Here is a 13,595-nt window from a genome sequence, read left to right on the forward strand (position 1 = left end):
AGGTCACAGTCCGAACATGCACATCTCAATAAAAGGTCCAAAAGCGAGAAGCAAACCAGTAAAAAAAAACCTCAGTGAAGACTGAGTCTCGGAAACAAACTGTCTGCAAACATGAGGCCTACTCGCTGTAATAACGTTCACACTATCTCCAAGGCTGCAAGACAAAACTGCCGGAATGAATGAATTCTTTTGTGTGCCTCTCCAGAAGGTGCAGACTCCCAGTGTAATACTGCTTCCACATATTCAACATCCCCAGTCCCTCCCCCCCCGCACCCCCCAGAGTGTCGAGAGCCTGAACCTTTCAGCTACAGGGGGCATCCTCAGCTGACGTTCAATGTTACATTTACAATCGGGTCCCACAGCAAAGTCATCTGGAATAAACTCCCTGGCTTCTTTTTTTGTAATCCTTTCTTATAATACGGCTGCTAAGGCCCCTTTGCTTGCCCTTCCCCAGTGCGCCGCTGCCAATTTGTTCCACAGCCAAATTCCCACACACTTGTGGATGGGGCAGAGACTGGCATTACTGGATTGCTGGGATCATTGTGTTATGAGTCACTCTCGGATTCAAAGTGAAGTTCTTTTTGCTGGAGGTTTTGGAGGCACCTTCAGTCAGCAGAGATCCGCCCTCCAATTCAAGGTGCTTTTTTAAAAATCAAGGTTCATTAATGGAATTAGCATCTCATCAGAGCAAGTCAGTACTGGCCACGTGAAAAAGAATCCTTAGCAGCTCAGTAAAGTGTCCCATTCTTCTGAGCATCATGATTGAACCATCGAATCCCTACAGTGCAGAAGGAGGCCATTTGGCCCATTGAGTCTGCACTGACAACAATCAAACCCAGGCCCTATCCCCGTACCCCACTTATTTACCCTGCTAATCTCCCTGACACTAATTTAACACGGCCAATCAACGTAACCAACATATCTTTATAGTGTGGAAGGAAACCGGAGCACCCGGAGGAAACTCACACAGACACAGGGAGAATGTGCAAACTCCACACTGACAATGACCCAAGGCCGGAATTGAACCCGAGTCCCTGGCGCTGTGAGGCAGCCATGCTAACCACTGTGCCTCCATGAGGCCCAAGTCCAGTTTCATCTCATCACATGCTTTAATTAGACTGGGTGGAATCCTCTCTCATCATCCTGTTGTGTTTTTGTCCAACTGGTTCAGTTTGTTGACATTGAGTTTTGAACACGTCTTTGTGTAGTCCTCACTCACACCTCAGCTTTAAAAGAGGCCAGTCCCAAAACGTGTTAGGCTGGTGGTAGCAGCCGGATATCTAACAGACTGTAGGCGAAGATGTTCCAGAGCACAGCAAAGAAAACAAAGAGAAGGTAGATGAGGAGGAAGATCCACCAAATGGTCTGCTCGTGGAGTCTCTGCTCGTAGTTCCTGAGGACCACCACCCCCAGCGTGATTCCCACCATCACTCCACCGAGGTGAGACACGAAGCTGGGCTGAGTGCAAGCCGGGTGGGCAGGTGGGTGGAATCTCAGCCAGACAGCACGGCCAAACTCCAGGCTCACTGAAAAGAAAAGTTACAGTTTATTTATTAGTCACTAGTAAGGCTTACGTTCACATTGCAATGAAGTTACTGTGAAATTCCCCTAGTCGCCACACTCCGGCACCTAACCAGCATGTCTTTCAGACCCTGTGGGGAAACTGGAGCACTCGGAGGAAACCCACACAGACACGGGGAGAATGTGCAAACTCCTCACAGACAGTGACCCGAGCCAGGAATCGAACCCAGGTCCCTGGGGGGGGGTTCTTTCGGGTCAAACCAAGTAGACAAACTCAAATTACAAAGTAAAAGGGGCACCTCCCCAAAAGGAAGGGGAACGGCCCACTCAAAAACAAAAAGTACAAAGGAAACTTAAGACACATCAAATCAACATGTGATTGTCGGGGTCTATAACGCACCTCAGCCCCTGCGGTGCCCAACGGGTACGGAAGGCCTCGACAGTGCCTGCGGACACCGCATGCTCCCTCTCCAGGGACACCTGGCCGCGAACATAGCCGCGGTAGAGAGGCAGACAGTCGGGATGGACGGCCCCCTGACCCAGGTCCCTGGTACTGTGAGGCAGCAGTGCTAACCACTGTAGCACCATATCACCTCCTCCATGGCCCTGCGGTGTCCCAAAGTGTTTCATGGCCAAATAAACACTTTCTAAAATTTAGTCACTATGTCAGGAACTCATAACAGCCAATCTATGTACAGCAAGATCCTACAAACAGCAGTGTGTTAATGACCAGGTAATCTGCTTCTGTAATATTGACTGAGGGATAAATATCAGCCGGATCACTGGAGGAAAATCCCCTGCCAGTGTCCAGGATATTTTATATCAGTGAGAATAGACAGGGGTCTCAGATTAGTGGTTCATGGGAAAAGTGCATCCGCCAACATTACAGCATTCCCTCAGTATTGCATTAGGGCGTTTGGTCTCAACAAGTCCCATTCCACAATCGTTGTGTGCAGCCGTTAACAGTGGTGGGAGGGATTGGATGGGATGGTGACTGGATATTATTCTGGCTCAGGAACCTCAGTGACCCTTCCCCTTTACAAACTTGCTGAGAGTGAACAGAAGGCGGTGACCTTTACAAGGATTGGCTCAACTCATCAAACTTGTATCTTTTGGATGTAATATTTTGGCCATTGTAACTGTTTAAACCTCAGGCGGCAAACACAGGACACGGGCTGCACCAACCCTGAAATCGGCCCTAATAGCCGGCTCTGTCCACCAAGATAAAAGCAAAACACTGCGGATGCAAACTTTGACCAAGAGTCATCCAGACTCGAAACATTGGCTCCATTCTCCCCCAACAGACGATGTCAGACCTGCTGAGATTTTCCAGCATTTTCTGTGTTTGGCTCCATTCTGCACAGGAACGATCAACACATTTTCCGCTGGTACTTACTGCAAATCATCGCTATTCCCATCCGGACCATCTTGAACTGACATCTCATTCCTGACCAGCTCTAGAAAAGAAACATTGTCACTTTATAAACCTTATGGTGAGATAATGCACTTTCTATATTGATGCGGACACCGCATTCCTCTCTCCCCCCCACCCTCTGACCTATTTATCTGAATTATAATGTCTGATTTTGTGTCCATCAACAGTTACGAGTGGGTGAGGGGTGTTTGTGCAGGTGATGGAACACGTTCCAGTTCAGTTAGGACGTCAGCGTTTATATAAAAAGATAATCTGTTTATAATGTTACCAAAACATGGAAGTAGCTGACAGGAAGGGTCACTGATAAGCGGTCAGGAGGAAAAACTTGTTTTCCATTTCGTTACAGGCCTGTAACAAAGAACAAAGAACAAAAACAGCCCGGGAAACAGGCCCTTCAGCCCAACGAGCCCACGCCGCCATTTTAACACTACAAGTCCCCCCTACACCCATGACCCTTATCTATGCCTATGGCATTCAATCAGCCTAATAGCACATCTTTGGGGTGTGGGAGGAAACCGGAGCACCCGGAGAAAACCCACGCAAGCATGGGGAGAATGCGCAAACTCCCACAGACACCGGCCCAAATCCATGTGTCTGTACAGCAAACAGTGATAGTCACTGAGCTGTCGTCTTGCCCAGCATCTGGTCCAGTTTAATCGTACACTAATGACATGAAGTACTAGGCTACTCTTGAAACAACCAAGAGCAGCCCTCGTACGACCCATCGCGTGTATGCCCCTCGTTGGACAACAAGACGGACCAAAGCACCTGTGAATTAAAAGAGAAAAACATCAATAACATGCACATCCTAATACGTTACCAGGGATGTCCCAAGGCTACTGAACCTTATTTAAAACAATCAGTAAGAACCCTATGGTTAGAACAGGCCTTAAGCTGGGATGTAGGAATGGATTTTTACTTCTGTTAAGACAGTTGTCTATCTGTCGGCTGACGTGACCAAACATGTCTCTCTATGGAAGGTATCATTACACAGAACAGGACCCTCAGCAAGTGCCCCGTTACATTGGTGAGGAATAGCAGCTTAGGTGATAGTGAGAGAGCAAGTCAGGGGATACTGTGTTGGTTATAGTCCGAATTCGTGAATTCCAATCCCATATGGGCAGATTGAGAACTTGAACTAATTTTATTAAACATTTCTAGGAAGGCAGAGGGTGGTGAATCTGTGGCACTCAGAGGGCTGTGGAGGCCAGGTCATTGAGACAAAGATAACTAGTTCTAGATCAATAATGGGATCAGGGGTTATGGGGAGAAGGCCGGAGAATGGGGATGAGAATCATATCAGCCATGACTGAATGGCAGAGCAGACTCGATGGGCCAAATGGCCTAATTTTTAAAATTCATTTGTGGGCCAGCATTTATTGCCCTTGTGAAGGTGGTGGTGAGCTGCCTTCTTGAATCGCTGCAGTCCGTGTGCTGTGGGTTGACCCGCTATGCCGTTAGGGAGGGAATTCCAGGATTTTGACCCAGTGACTGCGAAGGAACGGCCGATATATTTCCAAGTCAGGATGGTGAGTGGCTTGTATCTGCTACCCTTCTCCTTCTAGATGCAAGTGGTGGATTCTCAGAGGCTGAAATGGCTGCCACAAGAGGACACAGGTTTAAGGTACTGGGGAGTAGGTACAGAGGAGATGTCAGGGGTAAGTTTTTCACTCAGAGGGTGGTGGGTGAGTGGAATCGGCTGCTGTCGGTGGTGGTGGAGGCAAATTCGATAGGGTCTTTTAAGAGACTTCTGGATGAGTACATGGGACTTAATAGGATTGAGGGTTATAGGTAAGCCTAGTAGGTAGAGATAAGATTGGCGCAACTTGTGGGCCGAAGGGCCTGTTTGTGCTGTAGTTTTTCTATGATTCTATGATTCTCGGTGGTTGTGGGTTTGGAAGGTGCTGTCTAAGGATCTTTGGTGAATTGTTGTGGTGCATCTTGTAGATTCTTCTCCTATATCTTATTGTCTTATGGTCTAAAACGCTGATATCAGCAAACATGACCAGGAAGCTGCTGGATTGCTGTAAAAATCCAACTGTTTCCTGAAGAGCTGGAAATCTGCTCCCCTTTACGGTCTGGTCTATCTGGATCCAGTCTCACATCAAACCGGTTGACTTTTAACTTCTTGCTGAGTTGGTTGGACAAACTCCTGAGGTGTACCAAACTGCCATTAAATTTAAAAAGCTGCCACATCACCCCAGAGTAGCTAAGGTGATAAATAACAACCCCCAGCTGTGAGATCCGCACCTCGAGATTGAATGCCAAAATTTAAAAATTCTGATTCCCTTCTGCCAATCCTAACTCCCCCAAAGGGAGGGGAGTCTAAAACTAGAGGACATAGGTTTCAGGGGAGAGGGGAGAGATACAAAAGTGTCCGGAGGGCAGTTTTTTCACACACAGGGTGTAAGTGTCTGGAATAAGCTGCCAGAGGTAGTAGCAGAGGTGGGTACAATTTTGTCTTTTAAAAAGCAGTTAGTTACATGGGTAAGATGGGTATAGAGGGGTGTGGGCCAAATGTGGACAATTGGGACTAGCCTGGACAAGTTGGGCCGAAGGGCCTGATTCCTTGCTGTAAACCTCTACGACTCTATGATTCCTGAAAATGAATAAATCTCAAAACTGATCTATAAGCCCGATAACCAATCAATGTATTTAGACATTTTATAACCGGGGATTCTCTCCAAGGAAAACGCAGCAAAAAGGAAATCACTTTGTGACGGGTCAATGACACAAATCATTCCCTCCATAAATTGTGGGTCTTCACAAATCTCAGAGCTGTGCCTTGTCAGCTGTCAAATTTTGTTTTATAATAAAGCACCTTGGGAGTTATTACAGTTACAAGTGATTACAGTTACCATGACGACATTAGCTAGATGCGCGGAGACGAGAGCATAAACCCCTCCTGAAGAGCCAGCTACCGGTGCAGTCATATCAGCTACTGAGGCAGCAAGTGAACCTGTGAATGGGACAGAGAGAGAGAGAGAGAGGTGAGGCTTCAGCAGATAACTATTGTTGTATTTATACAGCAGTTTTAAACCAGTCTCCCATCCACTGACTCTGTCTACACTTCCCATTGCCTTGGCAAAGCAGCCAGTAAAATAAAGGACCCCACGCACCCCGGACAGTCTCTCCTCCACCTTCTTCCGTCAGGAAAAAGATACAAAAGTCTGAGGTCACGTACCAAGTGACTCAAGAACAGCTTCTTCCCTGCTGCTGTCAGACTTTTGAATGGACCTACCTCGCATTAAGTTGATCTTTCTCTACACCCTCGCTATGACTGTAACACTACATTCTGCACTCTCTCCTTTCCTTCTCTATGGACGGTATGCTTTGTCTGTACAGCACGCAAGAAACAATACTTTTCACTGTATCCCAGTACACGTGACAATAAACCAAATCAGATCAAATAATGCAGAAAAATATCCGAAGGATGTTTTGATATGGAAATTTTACACTGAGCCACATGAGATGATATTAGGTCAGGTGATCAGAAGGGGGATGGTACGGTGGCGCAATGCTTAGCACCGCTGCCCCACAGCGTCAGGGATCCGGGTACAGTGAGGGAGTGCTGCATTGTCAGCGGTGCCGTCTTTCAAATACAACATTAAAGCATTGTCCTATCTGCCCTCTTAGGCATACTTGTCCTGCCCAATATTCAGGACAATATTGTCCTTAACCAATATTACTCAAAGATTGTCGGGTCATTTTCCATTGGGCTGGCACAGTGGCACAATGTTTAGCACTGTTACCTCACAGCACCAGAGATCTGGGTTCGATTCCCGGCTTGAGTCACTGTCTGTGCGTTCTCCCTGTGTCTGCGTGGATTCCTCCGGGTGCTCCGGTTTCCTTCCACAGCCCGAAAATGTGCTGGTTAGGAGCATTGTCCATGCTAAATTCTCCCTCAGTGTTACCCAAACAGGCGCCGGAGTGTGGCGATTGGGGGATTTTCACAGTAACTTCATTGCAGTGTTAATGTAAGCCTAATGTGATACTAATAAAATTAACTTTAAAACGAAAGAGATAGGTCTTAAGAAGCATCCTGGCAGTGGAGAGAGGAGTAAAGAGGTGGAGAGATTAAGGGAGGGAATTCCAGGTGGGACTATAGAGGTTTAGTCTTCCTGTCCATGATGGAATACTGCGTTTACTCTCATGATTACCACAGGCCTGAGATGTTGGTGTGAAATGTAAGGTAAGGAACCAGCTTCCTCTGTGTTCCTCTTCCAAAGTTTTCTTTTTTCCCAGTTCTATCTGTCGGTGCTGAGCTTTGGTGAAATGATCATTTCCTTTTCCCAATGCTGAGGAAACATTGATCGTAGCTGTTCTGGTACAGTCCTAGCTGGGATTAGTAACTGCACGGCTCACAGCCTAGCTGGCCTGAAGCCTCAGAGCTGTACAGGAAATACATTAACCTCCTGGGTGCTCTGCTTCCACATTCAAAGAGAGACCCTGCATTCTACGGCAAGCTTAGGATCTCCCAAATTACTTTACAGCCAATCCAGCAATGAATGAAACATCGCGGTCAATCTGCACACAGCGGGATCCCAGTTATCTTCACACACACACACACACACACACACGTGTGTGCGTGCGTGCACACACACAGACACACAAGCACACATGCATACACACACATACATATACACACATGCATGCATACACACACACACACATACATACAACACATGCATGCATGCATACACACACGTGCACACACACACATACATACAACACACGCATGCATACAAACACACACATGCACTCACACACGCAGGCATGTGCACACACACATGCACAGACTCGCGCGCACACACACACACACACACACACACACACGTTAATATTCTGATTTTACTGAAGTACACACATCACAGACACAGGACATAATTCATTTCTATTACCAGCGAGCTGATTGGAAATCGACCGATTTGTCCTTTCTGACACGCACTCGGGGTCTTCAGGTTATTACTGAGGCTGATATTGACAAATTGATAAAGCAGCAGCTTTGGGACACTTGAACCATGTCATCAGCTCACTTCCTGGTAGTCAGCATTCCATCAGTAAGTGGGTCATTAGAAACAGCCTGAGATTGTGCTGATGATACCAGCTACCCTTCCTGGGGGAATCTTTTATTTAAAATTTACATCTGACTCACTGCTCACTCCTATCTCACTTCATCTCAGCCCAATAGTGTATCCTTTAATCCTTCCCTCTCTTGTGGATTTTCTCTTTATTCTTTCCTGGGATGTGAGCATCACTGGCTGGGTCAGCATTTGCCCAGGAACTGAGTGCCCTGCTTGGTCATTTCAGAGGGTGGTTAAGAGTCAACCCCATTGCTGTGGGCCTGGAGTTACATGTAGGCCAGACCAGGTGAGGATGGCAGATTTCCTTCCCTAAAGGACATTAGTGAACCAGACGATGTTTACGCCAATCGACGGTAATTCTCATGATATTAGCTTTCAGTTCCAGATTTTTATTCATTGAATTGAAATTCCACTAGCTGTCGTGGTGGAACCCGTGTCCCCCAGAGCATTACCCAGGGCTTCTGGATTATGAGTCCAGTGACATTGCCGCTACACCACAGCACGGTGGCACAGTGGTTAGCACTGCTGCCTCACAGTGCCAGGAACACCCCAGCTTGAGTGACTCCCACACTGTGCGGAGTCGGCACATTCTCCCTGCATCCCTGTGGGTTTCCTCCGGGTGCTCCAGTTTCCTCCCACAGTCCAAAGACGTGCTGGTTAGGTGCACTGGCCATGCTAAATTCTCTCTCAGTGTGGCCAACCAGGTGCCGGAGTGTGGTGACTAGGGGATTTTCACAGTAACTTCATTGCAGTGTTAATGTAAGCCTACTTGTGACACTAATAAATAAATTTGAAACACCACAATCTCCCCTAATCTGTTTATCTAACTGTGATTTGAATAATATTGTTAAATTACAATAGTGACTACATTTCAAAAGTACCTCAATGGCTTAAAGCGTGTGCTGGGGTCACGAGCTCCCTATAAGTGCAAGAGGAGGGAGAAAGAGAGAGTTGACATTACCAGGGTTAGGTGGATAGATGTGGAGGGAAACTCAGAGACAGCCTGAACACGGATAGTGATCTGTGGGCTAAATGGCTCAATTCTGGGCTATAAATAATTTTAAGTCTTTCTTTCTATTTTATTCTTGGACTTTATTTAATCTTATTCGATTTTGTTCAGATCTTTTGGAAACCACCTCTCCAAGGGCCCGATTTTACCATCGGTTTTCGGGCGCGAAAACCTGATGAAGTCGGGTGTGAGGCCGTTAACGTGACCCGTGTCCGCGTCCGCCCAGATTCCCAACTTTACCGAAACCCGGGAATGGCGGTGAGCCGACACGTGCCCAAAACGGGGGTAATGAAGAGTTAAATGCATCTGCGTGTATGTAAATTGAATGGACGAACTGCCCGCCCAACTTTATCAGCGTTTCCCCCCTTTAACACCACGTTTGCCGATCGGGAACCGCCCCGTAACGGAACTGCTGAATAAATGTCTGAATCGGGCGCTCCAGCTGCTGAAGAGTGAGTTCAGAACTTCCAGCGGCTCCCTGGGGGGAGGGGGGTCAGATCATTCTCTGGGGAGGGGGGAGGGGGGGAAGTGAGGCCGGATTGGTGTCTGGTTTGGGGGGTGGGGAGGAGGAGGTGGGTCAGATGTTCCTCTGGAGCAGTGGGAGGGGAGGGGGGGGGGGAGTGAGACCAGACCGTTGTCTGGTGGGGGGGGGGGGGGGGGGGGGGGCGGGGGGTGGGGGGGGCGAGGCAGGTAAATTGGATCACTGGTCGGGGGCAGGGGGGTCAGCTGCGGGAAATTGGTGGGGGAGAAGGGGGCAGGGGGTTGCCATCAGCCTGGGTAGTGGGGAGGGGGGGTGGATAAGGGGGTCAGTGATGTGTGTGGGTAGTGGGGGGGTGGATAAGGGGGACAGTGATGTGTGTGGGTAGTGGGGGGGGTGGATAAGGGGGTCAGTGATGTGTGTGGGTAGTGGGGGGGTGGATAAGGGGGACAGTGATGTGTGTGGGTAGTGGGGGGGGTGGATAAGGGGGACAGTGATGTGTGTGGGTAGTGGGGGGGGTGGATAAGGGGGACAGTGATGTGTGTGGGTAGTGGGGGGGGTGGATAAGGGGGTCAGTGATGTGTGTGGGTAGTGGGGGGGTGGATAAGGGGGACAGTGATGTGTGTGGGTAATGGGGGGGGTGGATAAGGGGGACAGTGATGTCTGTGGGTAGTGGGGGGGGTGGATAAGGGGGACAGTGATGTGTGTGGGTAGTGGGGGGGGGGTGGATAAGGGGGACAGTGATGTGTGTGGGTAGTGGGGGGGGGTGGATAAGGGGGACAGTGATGTGTGTGGGTAGTGGGGGGGTGGATAAGGGGGACAGTGATGTCTGTGGGTAGTGGGGGGGTGGATAAGGGGGACAGTGATGTGTGTGGGTAGTGGGGGGGTGGATAAGGGGGACAGTGATGTCTGTGGGTAGTGGGGGGGTGGATAAGGGGGACAGTGATGTGTGTGGGTAGTGGGGGGGTGGATAAGGGGGACGGTGATGTGTGTGGGTAGTGGGGGGGTGGATAAGGGGGACAGTGATGTCTGTGGGTAGTGGGGGGGTGGATAAGGGGGACAGTGATGTGTGTGGGTAGTGGGGGGGTGGATAAGGGGGACAGTGATGTGTGTGGGTAGTGGGGGGGTGGATAAGGGGGACAGTGATGTGTGTGGGTAGTGGGGGGGGTGGATAAGGGGGACAGTGATGTCTGTGGGTAGTGGGGGGGTGGATAAGGGGGACAGTGATGTGTGTGGGTAGTGGGGGGGTGGATAAGGGGGACAGTGATGTGTGTGGGTAGTGGGGGGGTGGATAAGGGGGACAGTGATGTCTGTGGGTAGTGGGGGGGTGGATAAGGGGGACAGTGATGTGTGTGGGTAGTGGGGGGGTGGATAAGGGGGACAGTGATGTGTGTGGGTAGTGGGGGGGGGTGGATAAGGGGGACAGTGATGTGTGTGGGTAGTGGGGGGGGTGGATAAGGGGGACAGTGATGTGTGTGGGTAGTGGGGGGAGGGGTGGATAAGGGGGACAGTGATGTGTGTGGGTAGTGGGGGGGTGGATAAGGGGGACAGTGATGTGTGTGGGTAGTGGGGGGGTGGATAAGGGGGACAGTGATGTGTGTGGGTAGTGGGGGGGTGGATAAGGGGGACAGTGATGTCTGTGGGTAGTGGGGGGGTGGATAAGGGGGACAGTGATGTGTGTGGGTAGTGGGGGGGTGGATAAGGGGGACGGTGATGTGTGTGGGTAGTGGGGGGGTGGATAAGGGGGACAGTGATGTGTGTGGGTAGTGGGGGGGTGGATAAGGGGGACAGTGATGTCTGTGGGTAGTGGGGGGGTGGATAAGGGGGACAGTGATGTGTGTGGGTAGTGGGGGGGGTGGATAAGGGGGACAGTGATGTGTGTGGGTAGTGGGGGGGGGGTGGATAAGGGGGACAGTGATGTGTGTGGGTAGTGGGGGGGGGGTGGATAAGGGGGACAGTGATGTGTGTGGGTAGTGGGGGGGGTGTGGATAAGGGGGACAGTGATGTGTGTGGGTAGTGGGGGGGGGGTGGATAAGGGGGACAGTGATGTGTGTGGGTAGTGGGGGGGGGGTGGATAAGGGGGACAGTGATGTGTGTGGGTAGTGGGGGTTGGATAAGGGGGACAGTGATGTGTGTGGGTAGTGGGGGGGTGGATAAGGGGGACAGTGATGTGTGTGGGTAGTGGGGGGGTTGGATAAGGGGGACAGTGATGTGTGTGGGTAGTGGGGGGTGGATAAGGGGGACAGTGATGTCTGTGGGTAGTGGGGGGGTGGATAAGGGGGACAGTGATGTGTGTGGGTAGTGGGGGTTGGATAAGGGGGACAGTGATGTGTGTGGGTAGTGGGGGGGTTGGATAAGGGGGACAGTGATGTGTGTGGGTAGTGGGGGGGTGGATAAGGGGGACAGTGATGTGTGTGGGTAGTGGGGGGGTTGGATAAGGGGGACAGTGATGTGTGTGGGTAGTGGGGGGTGGATAAGGGGGACAGTGATGTGTGTGGGTAGTGGGGGGGTGGATAAGGGGGACAGTGATGTGTGTGGGTAGTGGGGGGTGGATAAGGGGGACAGTGATGTGTGTGGGTAGTGGGGGGTGGATAAGGGGGTCAGTGATGTGTGTGGGTAGTGGGGGGGTGGATAAGGGGGACAGTGATGTGTGTGGGTAGTTGGGGGGGGATAAGGGGGTCAGTGATGTGTGTGGGTAGTGGGGGGGTGGATAAGGGGGACAGTGATGTGTGTGGGTAGTTGGGGGTGGATAAGGGGGACAGTGATGTGTGTGGGTAGTGGGGGGTGGATAAGGGGGTCAGTGATGTGTGTGGGTAGTGGGGGGGTGGATAAGGGGGACAGTGATGTGTGTGGGTAGTTGGGGGGGGATAAGGGGGTCAGTGATGTGTGTGGGTAGTGGGGGGGTGGATAAGGGGGACAGTGATGTGTGTGGGTAGTTGGGGGTGGATAAGGGGGACAGTGATGTGTGTGGGTAGTGGGGGGGGTGGATAAGGGGGACAGTGATGTGTGTGGGTAATGGGGGGGGTGGATAAGGGGGACAGTGATGTGTGTGTGTAGTGGGGGGGGTGGATAAGGGGGACAGTGATGTGTATGGGTAGTGGGGGGGGTGGATAAGGGGGACAGTGATGTGTGTGGGTAGTGGGGGGGGTGGATAAGGGGGACAGTGATGTGTGTGGGGAGTGGGGGGGGTGGATAAGGGGGACAGTGATGTGCGTGGGCAGTGGTGGGGGGTGGATAAGGGGGACAGTGATGTGTGTGGGTAGTGGGGGGAGTGGATAAGGGGGACAGTGATGTGTGTGGGTAGTGAGGGGGGTGGATAAGGGGGACAGGGATGTGTGTGGGTAGTGGGGGGGGTGGATAAGGGGGACAGTGATGTGTGTGGGTGGGGGGGGGTGGATAAGGGGGACAGTGATGTGTGTGGGTGGGGGGGGGTGGATAAGGGGGACAGTGATGTGTGTGGGTAGTGGGGGGGTGGATAAGGGGGACAGTGATGTGTGTGGGTAGTGGGGGGGGTGGATAAGGGGGACAGTGATGTGTGTGGGGAGTGGGGGGGGTGGATAAGGGGGACAGTGATGTGTGTGGGTAGTGGGGGGGGTGGATAAGGGGGACAGTGATGTGTGTGGGGAGTGGGGGGGGTGGATAAGGGGGACAGTGATGTGCGTGGGCAGTGGTGGGGGTGGATAAGGGGGACAGTGATGTGTGTGGGTAGTGGGGGGGGTGGATAAGGGGGACAGTGATGTTGGTGGGGAGTGGGGGGGGTGGATAAGGGGGACAGTGATGTGTGTGGGTAGTGGGGGGGGGTGGATAAGGGGGACAGTGATGTGTGTGGGTAGTGGGGGGGGGGGTGGATAAGGGGGACAGTGATGTGTGTGGGTAGTGGGGGGGGGATAAGGGGGACAGTGATGTGTGTGGGTAGTGAGGGGGGGGGATAAGGGGGACAGTGATGTGTGTGGGCAGTGGGGGGGGTGGATAAGGGGGACAGTGATGTGTGTGGGTAGTGGGGGGGTGGATAAGGGGGTTAGTGATGTGTGTGGGTAGTGGGGGGGTGGATAAGGGGGACAGTGATGT

General features: G+C 51.3%; 1 protein-coding gene across 1 annotated transcript in view; it reads right to left on the minus strand.

Annotated features, from left to right (window-relative positions):
- Positions 1-1,040: 1,040 nt before the first annotated feature.
- Positions 1,041-13,595, minus strand: part of rhbdl3 (rhomboid, veinlet-like 3 (Drosophila)) — a 59,374-nt gene continuing 46,819 nt past the window's right edge. The window contains exons 7-9 of the mRNA XM_080209329.1: positions 5,815-5,915; positions 2,918-2,978; positions 1,041-1,526 (exon numbers count right to left, since the gene is read on the minus strand). Coding sequence (XP_080065455.1) covers positions 1,255-1,526; positions 2,918-2,978; positions 5,815-5,915 — 434 coding nt within the window. The 3' untranslated portion in view covers positions 1,041-1,254. The remainder of the gene's footprint in view (positions 1,527-2,917; positions 2,979-5,814; positions 5,916-13,595) is intronic.

This window comes from Carcharhinus amblyrhynchos, chromosome 21, assembly GCF_965287045.1.
Source record: "Carcharhinus amblyrhynchos chromosome 21, sCarAmb.v2.hapA, whole genome shotgun sequence".
Taxonomy (NCBI): Eukaryota; Metazoa; Chordata; class Chondrichthyes; order Carcharhiniformes; family Carcharhinidae; genus Carcharhinus; species Carcharhinus amblyrhynchos.